General features: G+C 36.2%; 1 protein-coding gene across 5 annotated transcripts in view; it reads left to right on the top strand.

The window, feature by feature from the left end:
• Positions 1–22346, top strand: part of GULP1 (GULP PTB domain containing engulfment adaptor 1) — a 319039-nt gene that overhangs the window by 235376 nt on the left and 61317 nt on the right. For all 5 annotated transcript variants that reach the window (XM_033230913.1, XM_033230915.1, XM_033230914.1 and 2 more), the window contains exons 5-6: positions 7819–7890; positions 14714–14812. In XM_033230913.1, coding sequence (XP_033086804.1) covers positions 7819–7890; positions 14714–14812 — 171 coding nt within the window. The remainder of the gene's footprint in view (positions 1–7818; positions 7891–14713; positions 14813–22346) is intronic.

The raw sequence follows: 22346 nt of genomic DNA, 5'->3' as shown, positions 1-22346 counted from the left end.
GTACGTTCCATCAATACCGAATTTATTGAGCGTTTTTAGCATGAAGGGCTGTTGAATTTTGTCAAAAACCTTTTCTGCATCTATTGAGATAATCATGTGGTTCTTGTCTTTGGTTCTGTTTATATGCTGGATTACGTTTATTGATTTGCGAATGTTGAACCAGCCTTGCATCCCAGGGATGAAGCTCACTTGATCATGGTGGATAAGCTTTTTGATGTGCTGCTGAATCCGGTTTGCCAGTATTTTATTGAGGATTTTTGCATCGATGTTCATCAGGGATATTGGTGTCAAATTCTCTTTTCTTCGTTGTATCTCTGCCAGGCTTTGGTATCAGGATGATGTTGGCCTCATAAAATGAGTTAGGGAGGATTCCCTCTTTTTCAATTGATTGGAATAGTTTCAGAAGGAATGGTACCAGCTCCTCCTTGTACCTCTGGTAGAATTCAGCTGTGAATCCATCTGGTCCTGGACTTTTTTTGGTTGGTAGGCTATTAATTATTGCCTCAATTTCAGAGCCTACTATTGGTCTATTCAGGGATTCAACTTCTTCCTGGTTGAGTCTTGGAAGAGTGTAAGTGTCCAGGAAATTATCCATTTCTTCTAGATTTTCTAGTTGATTTGCGTAGAGGTGTTTATAGTATTCTCTGATCGTAGTTTGTATTTCTGTGGGGTCGGTGGTGATATCCCCTTTATCATTTTTTATTGCGTCTATTTGATTCCTCTCTCTTTTCTTCTTTATTAGTCTTGCTAGTGGTCTGTCAATTTTGTTGATCTTTTCAAAAAACCAACTCCTGGATTCATTGATTTTTTGGAGGGTTTTTTGTGTCTCTGTCTCCTTCAGTTCTGCTCTGATCTTAGTTATTTCTTGCCTTCTGCTAGCTTTTGAATGTGTTTTCTCTTGCCTCTCTAGTTCTTTTAATTGTGATATTAGAGTGTCAATTTTAGATCTTTCCAGCTTTCTCTTGTGGGCATTTAGTGCTATAAATTTCCCTCTACACACTGCTTTAAATGTGTCCCAGAGATTCTGGTATGTTGTATCTTTGTTCTCATTGGTTTCAAAGAACATCTTTATTTCTGCCTTCATTTCGTTATGTACCCAGTAGTCATTCAGGAGCAGGTTGTTCAGTTTCCATGTAGTTGAGCGGTTTTGATTGAGTTTCTTAGTCCTGAGTTTCTTAGTCCTGATTGCACTGTGGTCTGAGAGACAGTTTGTTATAATTTCTGTTCTTGTACATTTGCTGAGGAGTGCTTTACTGCCAATTATGTGGTCAATTTTAGAATAAGTGCGATATGGTGCTGAGAAGAATGTATATTCTGTTGATTTGGGGTGGAGAGTTCTATAGATGTCTATTAGGTCCACTTGGTGCAGAGATGAGTTCAATTCCTGGATATCCTTGTTAACTTTCTGTCTCATTGATCTGTCTAATGTTGACAGTGGAGTGTTGAAGTCTCCCATTATTATTGTATGGGAGTCTAAGTCTCTTTGTAAGTCTCTAAGGACTTGCTTTATGAATCTGGGTGCTCCTGTATTGGGTGCATATATATTTAGGAGAGTTAGCTCTTCCTGTTGAATTGATCCTTTTACCATTATGTAATGGCCTTCTTTGTCTCTTTTGATCTTTGATGGTTTAAAGTCTGTTTTATCAGAGACTAGGATTGCAACCCCTGCTTTTTTTTTGTTCTCCATTTGCTTGGTAGATCTTCCTCCATCCCTTTATTTTGAGCCTAGGTATGTCTCTGCATGTGAGATGGGTCTCCTGAATAAGCAGACTGATGGGTCTTGACTCTTTATCCAGTTTGCCAGTCTGTGTCTTTTAATTGGAGCATTTAGTCCATTTACATTTAAGGTTAATATTGTTACGTGTGAACTTGATCCTGCCATTATGATTTTAACTGGTTATTTTGCTTGTTAGTTGATGCAGTTTCTTCCTAGCCTCGATGGTCTTTACATTTTGGCATGTTTTTGCAATGGCTGGTACCGGTTGTTCCTTTCCATGTTTAGGGCTTCCTTCAGGGTCTCTTGTAAGGCAGGCCTGGTGGTGACAAAATCTCTAAGCATTTGCTTATCTGTAAAGCATTTTATTTCTCCTTCACTGATGAAACTTAGTTTGGCTGAATATGAAATTCTGAGTTTAAAATTCTTTTCTTTAAGAATGTTGAATATTGGCCCCCACTCTCTTCTGGCTTGTAGAGTTTCTGCCGAGAGATCTGCTGTTAGTCTGATGGGCTTCCCTTTGTGGGTAACCCGACCTTTCTCTCTGGCTGCCCTTAAGATTTTTTCCAGGCCGGGCGCGGTGGCTCAAGCCTGTAATCCCAGCACTTTGGGAGGCCGAGACGGGCGGATCACGAGGTCAGGAGATCGAGACCATCCTGGCTAACACGGTGAAACCCCGTCTCTACTAAAAAAATACAAAAAAATTAGCCGGGCGAGGTGGCGGGCGCCTGTAGTCCCAGCTACTCGGGAGGCTGAGACAGGAGAATGGCGTAAACCCGGGAGACGGAGCTTGCAGTGAGCTGAGATCCGGCCACAGCACTCCAGCCTGGGCGGTGGAGCGAGACTCCGTCTCAAAAAAAAAAAAAAAAAAAGATTTTTTCCTTCATTTCAACTTTGGTGAATCTGGCAATTATGTTCTCGGAGTTGCTCTTCTCGAGGAGTATCTTTGTGGCGTTCTCTGTATTTCCTGAATTTGAATGTTGGCCTGCCCTACTAGGTTGGGGAAGTTCTCCTGGATGATATCCTGAAGAGTGTTTTCCAACTTGGTTCCATTTTCCCCCTCACTTTCAGGCACCCCAATCAGACATAGATTTGATCTTTTTACATAATCCCATACTTCTTGCAGGCTTTGTTCATTTCTTTTTCTTCTTTTTTCTTTTGGTTTCTCTTCTCGCTTCATTTCATTCATTTGATCCTCAATCGCTGATACTCTTTCTTCCAGTCGATCGAGTCGGTTACTGAAGCTTGTGGATTTGTCATGTATTTCTCGTGTCATGGTTTTCATCTCTGTCAGTTCGTTTATGACCTTCTCTGCATTAATTAGTCTAGCTGTCAATTCTTCCACTCTTTTTTCAAGATTTTTAGTTTCTTTGTGCTGGGTACGTAATTCCTCCTTTAGCTCTGAGAAGTTGGATGGACTGAAGCCTTCTTCTCTCCTCTCGTCAAAGTCATTATCTGACTAGTTTTGATCCGTTGCTGGCGATGGGCTGCACTCCTTTGCAGGGGGAGATGCGCTCTTATTTTTTGAATTTCCAGCTTTTCTGCCCTGCTTTTTCCCCATCTTTGTGGTTTTATCTGCCTCTAGTCTTTGATGATGGTGACGTACTGATGGGATATTGGTATAGGTGTCCTTCCTGTTTGATAGTTTTCCTTCTAACAGTCAGGACCCTCAGCTGTAGGTCTGTTGGAGATTGCTTGAGGTCTACTCCAGACACTGTTTGCCTGGGTATCAGCAGCAGAGGTTGCAGAAGATAGAATATTGCTGAACAGCGAATGTACCTGTCTGATTCTTACTTTGGAAGCTTCCTCTCGGGGGTGTACTCCAGCCTGTGAGTTGTGGGGTGTCAGACTGCCCCTAGTGGGGGATGTCTCCCAGTTAGGCTACTCAGGGGTCAGGGACCCACTTGAGCAGGCAGTCTGTCCCTTCTCAGATCTCAACCTCCGTGTTGGGAGATCCACTGCTCTCTGCAAAGCTGTCAGACAGAGTCGTTTGCATCTGCAGAGTTTCCTGCTGCTTTTTTTGTTGTTGTTGTTTAGCTGGGCCCTGTCCGCAGAGGTGGAGTCTACAGAGACAGGCAGGTTTCCTTGAGCTGCTATGAGCACCACCCAGTTCGAGCTTCCCAGCAGCTTTGTTTTCCTACTTAAGCCTTAGCAATGGTGGGCGCCACTCCCCCAGCCTCGCTGCTGCCTTGCGGTTAGATCGCAGACTGCTGTGTTAGCAATGAGGGAGGCTCCGTGGGTGTGGGACCCTCCCGGCCAGGTGTGGGTTATATTCTCCTGATGTGCCCGTTTGCTTAAAGCGCAGTATTGGGGTGGGAGTTACCCGATTTTCCAGGTGTTGTGTGTCTCAGTTCCCCTGGCTAGGAAAAGGGATTCCCTTCCCCCTTGCACTTCCCAGGTGAGGCGATGCCTTGCCCTGCTTTAGCTCTGGCTGGTCGGGCTGCAGCCGCTGACCAGCACTGATTGTCCGGCACTCCCTAGTGAGATGACCCCAGTACCTCAGTTGAAAATGCAGAAATCACCGGTCTTCTGTGTCGCTCGCGCTGGGAGTTGGAGACTGGAGCTGTTCCTATTCGGCCATCTTCTATCTCTGTCTTTCAAAAGAGTCAGACAAGGCAGAAATTCGGGGACTTTTCTAACATCTTCAGATTCTAAATCTAGAGCTTGTTCTAATGTGCTACCTCATATCTAAGAGTTTTGTAAATATTTTAGATAGGCATAAGAAATGCATATAAATATGAATTATTTAATCTATATATCATGATTTTTTATAATTAAAAAATACAGGAAGTATAAGGAATAAACTTTTTTTTTAGTTTTAGCATGATTGTCATATAGGTTTTCTAACATTACATAAGAAAAAGTTGGGTTAAGTAGAGTGCTCCATATTAAGATATATCTTAATACCTACCATCACTCAAGGCTTCTCCCAGTGTTGCATTACTCAAAGGATTTCATTAAAGCTAGTGTGAAAGAAACCTATTAAAAGGTTCCTGGAGCACAGCTAGAGGTTGATTCATTTTGAATATACTTGGAGTTCTTCCATACTTTTCCCCTATGGCCTTATTTGCATATAATACTTTTGACTCATGCCATTCCTGCTGAAGTATGAATATTCCTTCAGAAATATTGCCAGTAAAACTTATAGTCTATTACTGACACACCAGACCTTTCCTTCTTCTAGTTCAATAATTACTTCCCCATAAAGGATCCACCTTTGCTCCTCTGCTCCTGCTAATACTAGACCATCCACTGATCACAGTGATATGATAAATTCAGAGAAGTTGAGAACAGTTTACCCCAGGGATGTATTCAGAACTAGTTTCTATTATGTTAAATCCTCCTCAATTACTTGAACTCTTCTTCCTTTCTGGATGATCTGAGATGGTGCTTTTCAAACCTGGTGGCACATTAATATCACTTAGGGAGCTTTAAAATATATAGATGGCCTGATTCTGACCCAAGCTAGTCAAATCAGACTTGCAGGCATTGGTAATAAGATTATAGCTTCCAATATGATTATTTCTCTCTCTCTCTCTCTCTCTCTCTCTATTTTTATTTTTAATTGAGACAGGAGCTCGCTGTGTTGCTTAGGCTGGCCTCAAACTCTTGGGCCCAGGCAGATCTCTTGCCTCAAACTCTTGAGTAGGTGAAACTACAGATTGCTTATTAAAGCACCATATCCTAACCACTGCACCTGGCTAAAGCGCCCCCTATGATTCTGTCATTCAATCAAGTTTGAAAACACTCATCCAAAACTGGAGAAATGTGACAGCTCCATTGGTGTCAGGAATAGATTTGGCTGTCTCCCAATCTTGGTAGCAGGATTTCCTTTCTTTTTCAGCTTAAAATTTCTCATTCACTTTGGTCTTTTATGTATGCCTGGTCAACCAACAATTTCAGGTCACAGCGGGGCAAACTGAAAGCCTGTTGATATCTTATCTAGGGCCTGTTAACAATTTGATATAGTTGAAGCATATTAGAAAAAGGAACTGTTGGCCGGGCGTGGTGGCCCACACTTGTAATCCCAGCACTTTGGGAGGCTGAGGTGGGCAGATCACGAGGTCAGGAGATCAAGACCATCCTGGCCAACATGGTGAAACTCTATCTTTACTAAAAGTACAAAAATTACATGGGCATGGTGGCACGTTCCTGTAATCCCAGCTACTCAAGAGGCTAAGGAAGGAGAATTGCTTGAACCAAGGGGTCGAAAGTTGCAGTGAGCCAAGGTTGCAGCACTGCACTCCAGCCTGGCAACAGAGCGAGACTCCATCTAAAAAAAAAAAAGAGGAAAAAGGAACTGTTGTACCTTACAGAATCTGAAAAGTGAAACTTCTTTTTGCCTCAGTGCAACTGAGCTTTACTCTCTATCCTCCATTAGTTCATCAGAAAGGGAACACCAGTTATTGCCTGTATTTTCAACTCACGTTTGTACCTACCTTCCACTATCCACATGGCCTGTTAACTGTTTCTAACTCTGTTCTTTAGATTTTGGTATGAGGAATCACTTGCAGTGCTTCTAGAAATATAATTCACTTGCCCTACCTCTAAAGATTATGATTTATTTGACCAAGGAACATGTATTTTTACATTTTAACCAACTCTGTAGGTAATTCTCATGCCAGTTGTGCAGCGAGCCCATTTTGAAAATCAAAACTCTAATTTCCTTAGTGGTTATTTTTTTTTTCAAGAATGACGGAAGGAATAAGAGATAGTATGACTTTACTATATTTTCCCTTCTATTCTGTAAGTTAATACATGAAAAAGATTCCACTTAGGGAATCTTTGATGTAGAGTTTACAAACACGTATTCTCCTATGTCTATACATAGGAGAAGTGATTAATTTGTAAATCTCTTTGGTCTTATAATTGGTGGTATGTCACAAGAACAAAAGAAAGGTCTTTGGAAAATTACATATACTTCATGAATTTAATGTTTGTTTGCCCTGTATATAGAAATTTTTCTAGAATGAAACCTCTATATTTCAATTCTAATTGGTATTAAACATTTAGTGATACTAGACTTCTGTTTAGAAGGTATTATATCTCTCCAAGGTAGAGATTTTCTTACAGTGTGATAATTATTATGAAACTTTTTTCTTTTTATGGATTGGTCAGGTTTTAACTAAACACACTTACTGTATTATTCTGTTCTCATACTGCTAATAAAGACATACCCTAGACTGGGAAATTTATAAAGGAAAGAGGTTTAATTGACTCACAGTTCCACAGGGCTGGGGAGACCTCAGCAAACTTACAATCATGGCAGAAGACGAACGAAGAGCAAAGTCATGTCTTACATGGCAGCAGGCAAGAGAGCTTGTGTAAGGGAATACCTCTTTATAAAACCATCAAGTCTCATGGGACTTACTATCATGAGACCAGCACGGGAAAGACCCACCCTTGTGACTCAATTACCTCCCACCAATTTCCTCCCATAACACATGGGAATTACAGCAGCTAAAATTAAAGATGAGATTTGGGTGAGGACACAGCCAAATCATATCACTTACTGACTATTTGCAGGTTGATTTAAAACAGTAAAATTGTAGATCATGTATGTTTTATTTCTTTAGTCTAACTATAGCTTTACTTAGTTGTATATATTGGCTATTAAAAGAAGCTTGTATTTTAAATTCTACATGTTAGATGAGTCCTCATAAGTGGAAAACAAAGAAAAATGTTTACTTGAAATTATAAACTTTGAAATTTACTATCGATGTGAAATATAGTAACAAAATACAATTACATGCTTTGAATGAAAAATAATTTTTAATTACTAATAAGTTTACTAAATTTTAATGGTTGAGATCAACATTATTCCCCTGGGCCTAATAAAATAACTTCAGTTTTCTTTCCAGTAAAAACCTGCAAGTAAAATATTTAGAAAACAAGTATGTTTTTAAAAATAAACTTTGATTAACAGTAAGTATAAATGATAAAGTTTATTTATATTTTGATATAATATAAAATAATGTTTGTATTTAATTAAAATGTGAGTTTGCATTACTATTAAACCATTCTATTATGCAATCTTATAGTTCAACATGATGCGATGATATATGATGTAGTAAAGCCTGTGTCTCACAAATGACCATTTTCAGTTTCTTGGCAGTACAGAAGTGGAACAGCCAAAAGGAACAGAAGTTGTGAGAGATGCTGTAAGGAAACTAAAGGTAGGGAAAGCCCTTCAAATAATTTACAAGTGCATTGATTCTGTCATGTTTTCAGCAGATTGATGGAGATCAAAGCATGAATAACTTTGTTGCAGGTATAGCTTCACCCTATTAAAAATGAACTATTGAAGAAATGTAATCATATCAAGGAAACATTTTTAATAGTAAACATGTACACAAAATTGTTTTTAAAATATGGCATACTGTTCATATTTTTCTAAGGTATAATGTGTCATATTAAAAATAATGTTTTATGGCAGTGTGTCTTGAATGTTTGTTTTATAGCTTGCCTTTACTTTGCTTGGATAATGTGAACTTATGTCCCAAATCAAAAGCTAGTAATGGCATAACAACTATGTTTAAAAGCTAAGATATAGTATCCACCAGTTAAAAATGTGGAGTTAGAGTTGATTTCAACCAGAATTTTGCAGTGACACTGTATGTTAAAGATGTCCTAATCTATAAGTCCAACAGGATCTGGCAATGTCCATAAGTAGCCATGGGGAAACTGGTGAAACTAAGAGAGGAGAGAAGGACATTTAATAAGCAACCCCACATATCCTAGTCAACAAGTTTCCTGAGAAAATCTTACATAAGATGCCACACACCATGTTTCTCTAATTGTTCCACATCTCGAAGGACATTGTTGTCGCTGAGATTTTAAAATTTTAAAAACTCCTCAACAGAATCCTCAGCTGTATCATATAAGAAAATATATATAGTGCTACTTTTTTTTTACACAATTAATGTTATTCTCTATAGTTGTTTTCACATTTTTGGAGAAATAACTCTTCTCTAACTTTATTTGGTTCAGGGACCATCCAGTTATTCTAAAGGAGGGTTAGACCTCTGAGTGTGCCAGGCAAACTCAGAGACATTAAATGGTATTATTTGCTTTGAGAATGTCATATCTGGTGGAATCTACTGTGTTTAAATTGAGAAATAACTGAATTGGCATGGCTTCTATTCTGGGTAAAGAAATAAAGGTCAATAATATTTTATCCATCTTATTTTATATGAGAATATTTTACTAATCCTTTTAAGTAAATATACTAAAAACTCCCAAGATATTATCATTCCCATTTGGGAAAAACGTGGATGAGCCAACTATTTATTTCCACCATTAATTAGGTAATAATTTAGATTTGCCTTTTATTGGCCAATAGTTTTAATCAATCCAAAAGAAGATTTAAAAGGGCTCACAGTTTATGGACAACATTAGAATAGGATTCTATTTAAATACCTTCAAAAAGTTGCAAATTCTGGGCATGAATCCAACTTCACTACAATCAGAATGTTTTATGAAAGAAAAAATACTATTTACACATAGTATTTCTTTATGCCTTGTAGGTTGTTCGCCAACCCAAATTGAAAACCAAAAAAAAAAATCAATTGAATAATGAATAGATCAAATGTAAAGACATATTTGAAATCAAATGGTTTTTAAACAATGGCTAGTTTACATATATTTTTGGAGGATTGTATATGTATTTCTGTGGAGTTTCATGTTTAGAAATGTATTCTGTTAATAAAAGAATGTGACCTACAATAAGGTAAAAAAATTATGTAGTATAGTTTAAAAATGCACACTTAGTTTATAGAAGCTGTTGTTTCTCAAATGTCTTCCAAAATAAGTTTGTATTTAATAAGCAATTTTACTGTGCTGATTGCAAACATTTTGTATATCAGGAAAGTATATCTAAGGGTAATGATTCATATACGAATGATAATGAATAAAACAATGCTTTTTATTTATTTATTTATTTATTTATTTATTATTTATTTATTTTTGCTTTTTTTGTGTGTGTCACGGGTCAGAAGCTACAATTCAAAGTATACTAAGAATATTTTTTAAATGTCAAACCAGGCTCTACTGGTTCGAAATGGCCAGTAGGTGGTAGTGTGGCTCTACTAAAAAAAAGAAAAAGAGAAACTTGCTCTTTTATCATAGGTACGCATCTCCATTTTAATTTCTTATTTGTTTTTCTGTAACGTATGAATTCTGACTGCTTTCAAAAAAATGTATGTAATTCAGTATGTGATTTTATAATTTATTTTATTTTATATTACTTACTTTATCTTATTTATTTTATATTATCATGTAAGGTAACATTTTATTTATATTTACTCCTTTTTCAGCAATATTAATGTAATGGCTTCTGACATTAAACAAGAATTTGAAATTTAAGAATAAAATCTGATGGAGAAATTAAAGAATTATCAATAATGAATTTTTCATGCTTCTGTGTTTAATGATGCCTGCTTAGTTTTCAAAAAATTTTAAAACTTTGACTTTTTTACACTCTGTCATTTTTTAGAGAATTTACAGTTTATAAATGTTTCTTTTATAAATATAATTACTTTTGTAGGTATTAACCTTTTAAGGTTCAAATACCATATCAAACATGTTCTTTATTTCCTAATCATGTTCAACAGTTTCTATTTCTTGATCATGTTTTAGCCGGGCTTGGTGGCACATGCCTGTAATCCCGGCTACTTGGGAGGCTGAGGCAGGAGAATCGCTCGAACCCGGCAGGCGAAAGTTGCAGTGAGCTGCGATCGCGCCATTGCACTCCAGCCTGGGCAACAAGAGGGAAAGTTCGTCTCAAAAAGAAACAAACACATGCACTCGCATGTTTATTGCGGCATTATTCACAATAGCAAATACTTGGAATCAACTCAAATGTCCATCTGTGACAGACTGGATTAAGAAAATGTGGCACACATACACCATGAAATATGATGCAGCCATAAAAAAGGATGAGTTTGCGTCCTTTGTAGGGACATGGGTGCAGCTGGAAACCATCATTCTTAGCAAACTATCACAAGAACAGAAAACCAAACACCGCATGTTCTCACTCATAGGTGGGAACTGAACAATGACATCACTTGGACTCGGGAAGGGGAACATCACACATCGGGGCCTATCATGGGGAGCGGGGAGAGGGGAGGGATTGCACTGGGAGTTATACCTGATGTAAATGACGAATTGATGGGTGCTGACAAGTTGATGGGTGCAGCACACCAACATGGCACAAGTATACATATGTAACAAACCTGCATGTTATGCACATGTACCCTACAACTTAAAGTATAATAAAAACAAACAAACAAACAAAAAAACAAAAACAACAACAAATAAAACAAATTTTCTGAAATGTAGTAATTTTAAACCCTTTCGACTTCTATGTATTGAATAGCACTGTTTATTGGAACGAATTTTATTTTTAATAGTGATTTATATATTTTTATTAATACAACTAGTACAGATGTTGGGGGCTCAATGTATTTCATAAACAATTTGTGATTTTTGCATGTAAGTAAGTATTGATATATAGATTCAAAGCTTATCAGTTTCCCTAGGAGATACCCAGTGGGCAACATTCCTGGAATCCAATTTTAGAGTGAAAATCCCCTCACACCGGTACAACTAAATTAAAGTTACATGAAATTGCTGCAAGAAAATGTAGCCCTTGGGAATTGCTGCCAAGCCTCATGAAGTCTCAGCCTAGTAGATTTTCCATTTGAACTCATTCTTTCTGTGTTGTATAACACTATTTTGTCTTCACAATCAGTTATCTAATTAATTAAACATTTAGAGCTTAATTTAATTATATATAAACATAGCTCATTTCCTGCAGGGTTATTAGAAACACTTTAAATTAAAAATATAAACAGAACCCCAAAGAAGAATAGTAGCTTCAAATAATAGGCCCAAATTAGTAAATTAATTTTATTGCCTAATACTCTATATTCCATTAGTAGTTTATTTAATTTCACTTTTTAAAAAGTCCTCCGAGAAATGGATAGAAATTATGTAATGATAATATTGAAACTCAGTTGTGCTCCCTTTAAATTTTCTTTAACAGTTCTATTTATCAGTAGTATATATTTAACCAAATACTTTATTTCAAGTACTACTCCATCCTTCCCCATCACTTTATGATGACAAAGTCTTGGTTATATTCATTTGTTGTATCCAGTCATTCTCCAAAATGCTTCTGCATCACTTCCTTTGAATAATTTTTATTGGATTATTATATTCAAGTTTTAATGGCAGATCACTGTATCCATCTAGATCTACCAAGAAATAAATCCACTGAAGCAAAAATTGAAAGAAATTTACAAAAAAGACTGTTCAAGCTTTGATATTAAAATAGTAACTAGGGAAAAAATAGAATATGATGTTATGTAGATTGATCAGCATATATTCCTAAGGTTAATTAGAAATGTTAGGAAGGCAAGAAATCTGTAAGTAGCAAAGGGACTTAGAGGGGAGCATGCAAACTATAGAATACAGTTAGCTTAAGGTTTAGAAAAAACAAAGAGAGACAGGAAGGAGAATATTAAACTGAGAAAAATATAGATTGAATGAGTATAACTTTTGGCATGAGAGTTGTGTAACATAGGTTCAAAAATCAAGGCCAATAACCAGTGTAAACATTGATATGAATGAAGGTAGAACTGGGAATTTTCTTTTCTAAATGCAGAAAATATGTTGCATAAAAGAAAAAGATTATTTAGTGGATATCTGCAAAACTAGTTACTAGGCCTAATTCCTACAAAACCATTTTATGACCATGGTACGTAGCTTATCTGAGACTTACTATCCTTATCTTTGAAATAAGAAGATTAGATTACATGAACCTGAAGCTGTTTTGAGCACAGTTAATTCATCCTGTTATGAAGAAGAGAGAAAAATTTCAGAAAACCTAGATTATAAATGTGCTTCTTTTTCTTTTTCTTTATTTCATTCTTTCCTTCTTCCCTCTCTTCCTTTCTTCCTCCCCACTCCCTTCTTACCTCTCCACTTTGTTTCTCTACCTCAGCCCCTACTTCCTTCCTTTATCTAGTTCTTCCATTCTTTCTTTCCTTCTCAGTAGTTAAGTTTAATAATAGTGGTTGCTTTGTGGTAGACGTTTCAGTGGGAAAAAATTTTAAAGGTTGCACAGTTCTTGTCAGAGGTCACAGGAATGGTTGAGTCTGGATGTGGAAGGGGCTTCAGAAGCCATGCTCTGTCTGTTTCTGGAAAACAGCAGAACCTAGGAAACAAGCTGAGGATGCTTCTGCATCTGATAATGAGAGTTGCTTTATCCAGATGCATTCACATATGTGGAGAGCTGCTGACTTATTTTGTAAGCCTTCCTATGTGAAAACTTTCAAATTGCTTAATTATGCTGATATAAGGAGATTATGAAGGGAAAATAAACAAAATTAATCCATATTCTTTGGGAGATAGCTGGGATAATTTTTAACGATCTACATTCAAGCAAAATAAATTTATTAAAGACAAAAAAGAAAAGTATCTGGCACAAGTTAGTTGTATCATGTGCAGCAGTAAGACTGCTGAATACAAAAAATAGCAACCTAAGTTCATAGAGCAAGACAGACAGCAAGGGGAAAAATTATACCACTCAAAATGGAATAAAATAAATGGTACCCCCTGGGATAGGAAGGCAGACACTTAAAGGCATTCATTGTATTATTCTCTGTGGTAGTGCAAAGCCATGAAAAGAGAGAAAGACTTTTAATCACTCTGTGCTCCAGAACGGAGCTATGCCATGTGTATTCACATCTGCCCTAAATTACAGTGAAATACACAGTGCAAGTAACTATGACATCCAAGAGGACTGGAACGCTATCTTGCATTACATGTCATCAATTTTGAGTCAAGTTGGGATGATCTATATCCTTAGAGAGAAAAAGGTACACTAGGAAATAACTGTTTGAAGCAGTAGAAGAGGGGTCAGAAATTATTTCTTCTAATAGGTTTCTTTCCATTTCTTAAAAAGAAAAAGTTGGATGTGGGGGTGATTGCAGAGGAGAGAAGGAATGTAGGGAGAGAGTAAAATTGTCAATTAAAATCAAGACGCCTGGTAAACTTTGAATTTCAGACAAATATTTTTTAGTACAAATATGTTCCAAATGTTGCATGGGCTATGTGTATACTAAATTGTGTGTGTTTGTGTGTGTGTATATATGTTGTGTTTGTGCCTGTATTTTAAAATTAAAGTTTTTAAAAAGAATATTAATTGTTTAATATTCAAGTTTAGCTGGGCTCCTGAAATTTTCACCCACTAAATTAAGCAATGCTAGGAGAGAAGCAGACTCCATCTGCTAAGCACATGAGTATTCTGATTTTCTTTTTGATTTTATAATAGAATCGAACAAGCATTTACATACACCTACTAACTCAGTGAGAAAATATAATAAATACTACTACAAAAGTATTGAAAAACTTTGTGCTTTCAAGATACTCACTATATATGTAGTTCTAGACTGAGTCTAGTTCTATACCTGAGTCTTTTAGCTGGGATAATTACTTCAATTCTTAGCTTCAGTTTGGACATGGTAATCTGCTTCTTTTTATGTATTGATGTGGTTGGATAGAATAGTGTTCCAAACTAGGTAAATATCTAGAAATGGCAAAAAGGGCATATTCAACAGCCGATGAACTGCTAATTCTGTGAAGATAATAACAACAAAAGATTCACAGAAAAACAAACTGATCTCTACACATCTTCCCACAAAGTATTTTGAGTTTTCTCAGCTGTCTGGTATGAATACGTTTTTGTAAATACCATGAAAGAAGTGCATTAAAAATCTTAATTTAAAAAAATTGCTGAAAATCAATGTGAATTATAATGCCTGATTGCTATGATTTTTAAATATTTTGAGACTATCTTTATAAAATGCTTTATACTTGGCAAAAATTCACTTAATTAAAGTCTGAAATTGAATATGAACTCCAAATGTATGTTTATTTTTGTTCATTCTTTATAGAAATAGAATTGTAGTTTTGTGAATAATTTTTCATTTGTAGTTTGCAAGACATATCAAGAAATCTGAAGGCCAGAAAATTCCTAAAGTGGAGTTGCAAATATCAATTTATGGAGTAAAAATTCTAGAACCCAAAACAAAGGTAAGGCTTATTTTTTAATGTTAGAGGTAATCTTTAATTAATTGCAATTGTATTCCTACTTTAACAAATATTAAAATATTTATGCCAACCTGAACTGTTTAGTTCTGAGCTAATGACAGTTCGAAACTCTAGGATTTTTAGAAGTGAAAACAACTTTTGGAATTGCGTTATAAGTGATCTTTTCTTCAGCTTGTTTGGGATATAATATTAATAACTTATGTTAAGTGTATTCAACAGTGTTTGGACTTGTATTTGGGAATTTTTTTTTCATGAGATGTGAAAGATGCGTACAGTGTGGTTCACTGAGTATTAAAGAAGATAAAAGCTGTGTGTTGCTTATTAAAATATTCTGCATTGACTTTTATTTCCTGTAGATGTAATCAGTGTGTATTAGTTTTCTAGGAAGGCCATAACAAAACACCACAACTGGGTGGCTTAAACAACAGAAAATATTTTCTCACACTTGTGGAGGCTGGAGTTCCAAGATCAAGATGCCAGCAGGGTTTCCTCTGTAGCCATTCTCCTTGGCTTGCAGAGGGCTGCCCTCTTGCTGCCTCTTCACATGGTATTCCACCTGTGCACACACTTGTCTGGTGTCTCTTCTTATAAGGACACTCATCAAATTGGATTAGGAACCATACTCATGGCCTCATTTTAACTTAATTACCTTTTTAAAGGCCTTATCTCCTGTTCAGAGAAAAACTAGACAAATTAAATTTAGCAGAGTTTATTTGAACAGATAATGATTCATGAAGCAGGCAGCACTTGAAACCAGAAGATGTTCAGAAAGCTTTGCCCAGCAGCATGAACATGGAGCTTTTTATAGGCTGAACACAGAATCAAAGTGACAACTCACCTGATTGGCTATAGCAAGGCATCTACTTTATATGGACATGTTGTGATGAGCTGGCTGCCTGTAATTGGCTGAAACTTAGCTGTGTGTTCTACTTCCAAATTAGTGTTCAGTTTATTTACATACTAGTTAGGTTGCAGTTTGTTGTCTAGGAACTCAAAATACAGAGACCACCCCAGGTGAATGGCCTCATGCTTATTTAATTTAGCACTCCAACTGCAGTCTCATTCTGAGGAGCTTCAACATGTGAATTCTGGGGAACACAATTCAGCCCATAACACAGTGTAAACTTAAGTTTCTTGTATTTAAGGGCCTCTGACCCTTCAAAGCAAATTAAATATTTTTAAGTATAATCTGTTCTGGATTCAAATTCATTAACATGTGTTGGACTAAAGTGTTTCTACCAAAATTCCTACGTTGATGCACTAACCCCTAATATGACTATATTTGAAGATAAGGCCTTCAAAGAGGTAACTCAGGTTAAATGAGACTTTAAGGGTGGGACCCTTACCCTTACTCGGAGTAAGGCCCACGTGAAGGCACAGAGTGAAGGCAGCAATCTGCAAGCCAAAGAGAGAGGCCCCAGAGAAACCAAACCTACCGACACCTTAATCTTGGACTTGTAACCTGCAGAACTAGGAAAAAATAAATTCTTGTTGGATAAGCCACCCAGTCAGTGGTATTTTGTTATGGCAGGCTTAGTAAACAAATAAAGTACTTTATTCAGAATGCCTCAGAGTTATCATTTAGTAATTTTCATAAGACTGTATTAGTCCATTTGGAAAAATTAATATTTAACTCCAATTATTTTATAAGTACATATTGTCAAAGCATTCTTCTAACACCGTAGGATACATATTGACAAATTAATTCAATATAAAAGCCAAAAGAGGAACTTCTGGCCTGTTAACAGATTATAAAAATGTTTCCCACAGGTCTGCAACTTTTCTCTAGTCCAGCAAGTATCTTTGATACCTTCATCTATGTAAATTCCAGTTCCCAGCAACAACTGAATATTTAAAGCGTGGCCTGTGGACCGCCAGCAATCGCATCTATTGTGTGCTTGTTAGCCGGGCGAGGTGGCGGGCGCCTGTAGTTCCAGCTACTCGGGAGGTTGAGGCAGGAGAATGGCGTGAACCCGGGAGGCGGAGCTTGCAGTGAGCTGAGATCCGGCCACTGCACTCCAGCCCCGGCGACAGAGTGAGACTCCGTCTCCAAAAAAAAAAAAAAAAAAAAAGAAATGTTGAATCTCAGGCTCCGCTACAGACCTACAGAATCTGTATTTGCAGTTAAAGAAGAAACATAGTGATTCATATGCACATTAAAGTTGTAGGGGATCTGCTGTTGTGCATAGTTTAGTGGCTAAATGCAGTAGGCCTCATTGTCAAATTGTAGCTTATGGAATAGCTACAAAAAAATTACCTGAGACATTTCCAAATGTAATTTCTAAGGCCCCAAATTTGCCTCCAGAATCAGAACCTCTAACTGTGGAAATCTGTAGTAAAGCTCGATGGCATACCTTCAACTTTCCATATTAAAGAACAATGGCATTCCGTCAAACTTCCCAAGACATGAATTTAAGTCCTCTCACAATTATCCTGTCTAATCTTCTCTATTATTCACCCTCAATATTTGATTACAAACAAAGATGTGAAGATTTACTTTAGTTATGGGGATCCTAAAATAACTACTGGTAAGGTGGCCGAAATCAAAAAAGTGAAATGGTGAGAAGATAGTAGAGGGTTGATTCAAGCATTTGGGATATAAGTAGTTTGCTGGGAAACAAGGCAGTTGAAAGCAAGGTATGAATGAGATAAGTTCATTAGGCAATAGCAGTTACATAAAGAACAATAGACCAAGGAAGCAATAAGTTACAAAAGGACAATGCAATCAAAAGTGTAGCAACGAAGTGTTGTCTTACATGTCATGAAAAAGAAAAATAATCCTATTCCTACGTCTTCTTTTCAAAATTAAAAGGATATATAGTGGCAAATGTCCAGCCAGAATAGGGTATTTGTAGGCCATGCTTATGTTGAAAGTTTTTTTCTAAATCATATGAATTAGATAGCTGTTTCTGAGTGTGTGTATATGTTTGTGTGTGCATGTGTAATTAATATTATTTTCAATTTCTTATCTGAAGGTTTGGGGCTTGTCACAGCACACATTGAAATATATGAAGCTGATAATATACATTATGTATCGTTTTCATATGTTCTTGTTATTTTGTATTTGAATCTACCTATGGTGTATTCTAAACTCTAATAATTTCACCACATTCGTATACCATAATTTACCAAATTATTCTTCTATTATTAAACATATGGAAAATTTCAAATTTTTTGTTCGTTGATAATCACATTTAAATATTTATAAAATACAAACGTGATTAAATGCAGTTACGTAGAGAAAACTTTTTTGGGTTTTAGAATTCACAGGTTAATAATGGCATGTCCTTAGAAATGCATAAAATGCTAATTGCTTAAAGCACTACAAGGTGGTTACCACTAACTACCACTACAAGGTGGCAACCACTAACTACCACTACAAGATGGCTACCACTTATGTTTATAGGGTATGTGTGTGTGTAAAGAGAGACAAAATTGGATCATGTAATGCAAATGTGGCACAATGTTACCAGTTGGCTAGGTGAAGAGTATATGGGTATGTATTGCAACTTTTTCTATTATTTCCTGCATGATTTCATCTGACCTTTTAAATGAGACTATTTCTTCCAATGAAAGATATGTGAACTGGCTGGGTGTGGTGGCTTATGCCTGTAATCCCAGCACTTTGGGAGGCTGAGACAGGGGAATCACAAGGTCAGGAGTTCGAGACCAGCCTGGCCAACACAGCGAAACCCCTTCTCTACTAAAAGTTAAAAAAAAAAATACGTGGGTGTGGTGGCAGGTGCCTGTAATCTCAGCTACTCACGGGGCTGAGGCAGGAGAATCGCTTGAACCCAGGAGGTGGAGGTTGCAGTGAGCCGAGATAGTACCACTGCACTCCAGCACAGGCGACAGTGTGAGACTCCATCTCAAATAAAAAAAAAAAAAAGAAAGATATGTGAAAAGCTCTGTTAAAAACTTAATCAACAAGTTAGGCTATCATATCTGTTTGGTTTTTCTTCCTTGGCTTCCTGACCACTTGAAGAAACGTACCTTTATGAAACCCAATTGACCAATAACTTATGATTTATTAGGTTATTCCTTATACCTGATCTCCTGATCATTGATTATTTACCTGGAATAAGGATTTTTTTTTCATTAACTTTAAATATTTGTAAATATAAAGACAGAAATACTAAACTTTAAAAAAAGTAGCATATGATAGATACTGTAGAGAGAGGAAAAACTAAAGTGAATAGGGTCCAAAATTAAGCTGGGCTTAGAAAAAGTCTGTGGTGCAGCAGTAGTACAGAATAGAGAACCCAAAATTAAAGCTGCACACCTATAGCCATCTGATTTTTGACAAAGTCAACAAAAATAACAAATGGGGAGATGATTATTCTATAATTGGTGCTGGGATAGCTGGCTAGCCATATGGAGGAGATTGAAACTGGACCTTTATCTTTCACTGTCTACAAGAATTAACTCAAGATGGATCAAATATTTAAATATAAGACCTTAAAGTGTAAGAATCCTGGAAGAAAACCTAGGAAACACCATTCCGGTCATTGGCCTTTGGAAAGAATTGATGACTCAAAAGCAATTGCAACAAAAACAAAAGTTGACAAATGGGACCTAATTAAATTAAAGAACCTCTGCATAGCAAAAGAAACTATCAACAGAGTAAACAGACACCTACAGAATGGGATAAAGTATTGCAAACTATGCATTTAACAAGCATCTAATATCCAGAATCTATAAAGAACTTAAACAACTGAACAAGCAAAAAATAAGAATAACCCTATTAAAAAGTGGGAAAAAGAAACAGGAACAGACACTTCTCAAAACAAGACAAACAGGTGGCCATCAAACATGAAAAAAATGTTCCACATCACTAATCAAAGAAATTAAATTCAAAACCGCAGTGAGATACAATCACCACCATGCAGAATAATTGTCATTAAAAAGTTAAAAAATAACAGATGCTGGTGAAGTTGTGAAGAAAAGGGAATGCTTATACACTGTTGGTGGAAATATAAATTAGTTCAGCTGCTGTGGAGAGCAGTTGGAGATTTCTCAAATAACTTAAAATAGTTAACCATTTTCCAGCAACCCTATTGCTGGTTGAATATACTTGTTACGTATCCAAAAGAAAAACAAATCTTTATACCAAAAAGACATACACTCTCATTTTCATCGCAGCACTTTTCACAATAGCAAAAACATGGAATCAACCTAGATGCCTCTCAATGGTGGATTGGATAAAGAAAATGTGGTACACATACATCATTGGAACACTATGCAACCATGCAACCATAGTAAAGAATGAAATCGTGTCCTTTTGCAGCAACATGGATGCATCTGGAGATCATTATCCTAAATGAATTAATGCAGAAACAGAAAACCATGTATCATATGTTCTTACTTATAAGTAGGTACATATATTAGGTACTCATGGACATAGTGATGCAACAGTAGTTTCTGGGGGCTACCAGAGAGAGAAGGAGGGAGGAGACAAGGGTTTAAAAACAAAACTATTGTATACTATGCTTAATACCTCAGTGCTGGGACTATTTGTACCCCAGACCTCAGCATCATGCAGTATACCCTGGTAACAAACCTGAACATGCACCCCCTGAATCTAAAATAAAAGTTTAAAAAGGTCTGTTTGGTGATAAAAACATAGAACAAAGGGAAAGGTAGTAAGAAAGTAATGATTCCCACGTACTATTTTTATTGTTGGAAAATCATATTTTCAGGTTTCTATCAATAAGTTTATCACATGACAACCTATCAATTATATAATTCTATTTCTTAAGCTTTTAATATCAAATCTCCGTGCTTCCCCCAACCTAAACCTCCTTTACAAAATATCAATGAGGTGGGGTTCAACTCAACATGATTAGCCAGTTGACTTCATTATCCTATATTGCCTTACCAAAATAAATAATGCCAGTGCTTTCCTTTCCTGTCCACAAGTCTAGGTTTCCTATTAAGACTAATATTTAATAATAAATTGATATTAATAATTAATATTCAATTAGTGTTTAATATTAAATTGGTAATATTTAATTATTCCATATTAAAGTAATAAATATTAATATTTAAATTAATAATAGTAAATTACTAGTTAATATTAAAAATTAATTTCTGTTTTTTCTGTTACTTATTTCTGCTCATTTTGTTTTTAAGAATTTCAACTTTCATTTTAGATTCAAGAGTTACATGTGCAGATTTGTTACCTGGGTATATTGCATCATGCTGAGGTTTGGGATATGAATGATTCCATCACCCAGATAGTGAGCACAGTACCCAATAGTTAGTTTTTCAACCCTTAACACCCTCGTTTCTCATCCCCTTTATGAGTCCCCAGTGTCTACTATTGCCATCATTATGTCCACAAGTACCCAATGTTTCTTACTTATAAGTGAGAACATCCAGTATTTGTTTTTCTGTTTCTGCATTAATACGTTTAGGATAATGGCCTCCAGCAGTATCCATTTTCTACAAACGACATGAGTTTGTTCTTTTAGTGGCTGCATAGTATTCTGTGGTATATATGTACCACATTTTCTTTATCCAATCTACTGTTAATGGGCACCTCGGTTGATTCCATGTCTTTGTCATTATGAATAGTGCTGCAGTGAACACATGAGTGCATGTGTCTTTTTGGTAGAAAGATTTGTCTTTTTATGGATATATGTCAAGTATGTATACCCATTAACAGGGTTGCTGGAAAATGGTAGCTATTTTAAGTTCCTTGGAAAATCTCCAAACTTCTCTCCACAGAGGCTGAACTAAATTACATTCCCACCAATACACCAATAGTGTATAAGCATTCTCTTTTTTTCATAGCCCCACTGGCATCTGTTGGTTTTGACTGTTTAATAAGCTATTCTGATTGGTGTGAGATTGTATCTCATTGTGGTTTTTATTTGAATTTCTTTGATGATAAGTGATGTGGAGCATTTTTTCATGTTTATTGGCTGCTTGTTTGTCTTTTTGAGAGAAGTGTCTGTTCATGTCTTTTGCCCACTTTTTAATATGGCTATTTGTTTTTTTGTTTGTTTAATTGTTTAAGTTTCCTATAGAACCTGGGTATTAGATGTTTGTTGGATGCATAGTTTGCAAAAGTTTTCTCCCATTCTGTAAGGTGTCTGTTTACTCTGTTTGATAGTTTCTTTTGCTGTGCAGATGCTCTTTAATTAGGTTCCACTTGTCTACTTTTGTTTTTGTCGCAATTGCTTTTGGGAACTTAGACAAAAATTCCTTACCAAGCTGATATCAAGAAGGGCATTTACATTATTTTATTCTAGGATTTTTATAGTTTGAGGTACTATATTATTTAATCCATCTTGAGTTAATTTCTGTATATGGTAAAAGGTTGGGGTCCACTTTCATTCTTCTGCATATGGCTAGCTAGGTATCCCAGCACCATTTATTGAATAGGGAGTCCTTTCCCCATTGTTCATTTTTGTTGACTTTGTCCAAGATCAGATGGCTGTAGACTTGTGGCTTCATTTCTGAATTCTCTGTTCTTTGCCATTGGTCTATATGTCTGTTTTTGTACCAGTAC

The sequence above is a fragment of the Trachypithecus francoisi genome, unplaced genomic scaffold, assembly GCF_009764315.1.
Source record: "Trachypithecus francoisi isolate TF-2019V2 unplaced genomic scaffold, Tfra_2.0 Lachesis_group13, whole genome shotgun sequence".
NCBI lineage: Eukaryota > Metazoa > Chordata > Mammalia > Primates > Cercopithecidae > Trachypithecus > Trachypithecus francoisi.
The sequence above is the reverse complement of the archived record's forward strand: the minus strand, read 5'-3'. Positions and strand labels throughout refer to the sequence as shown.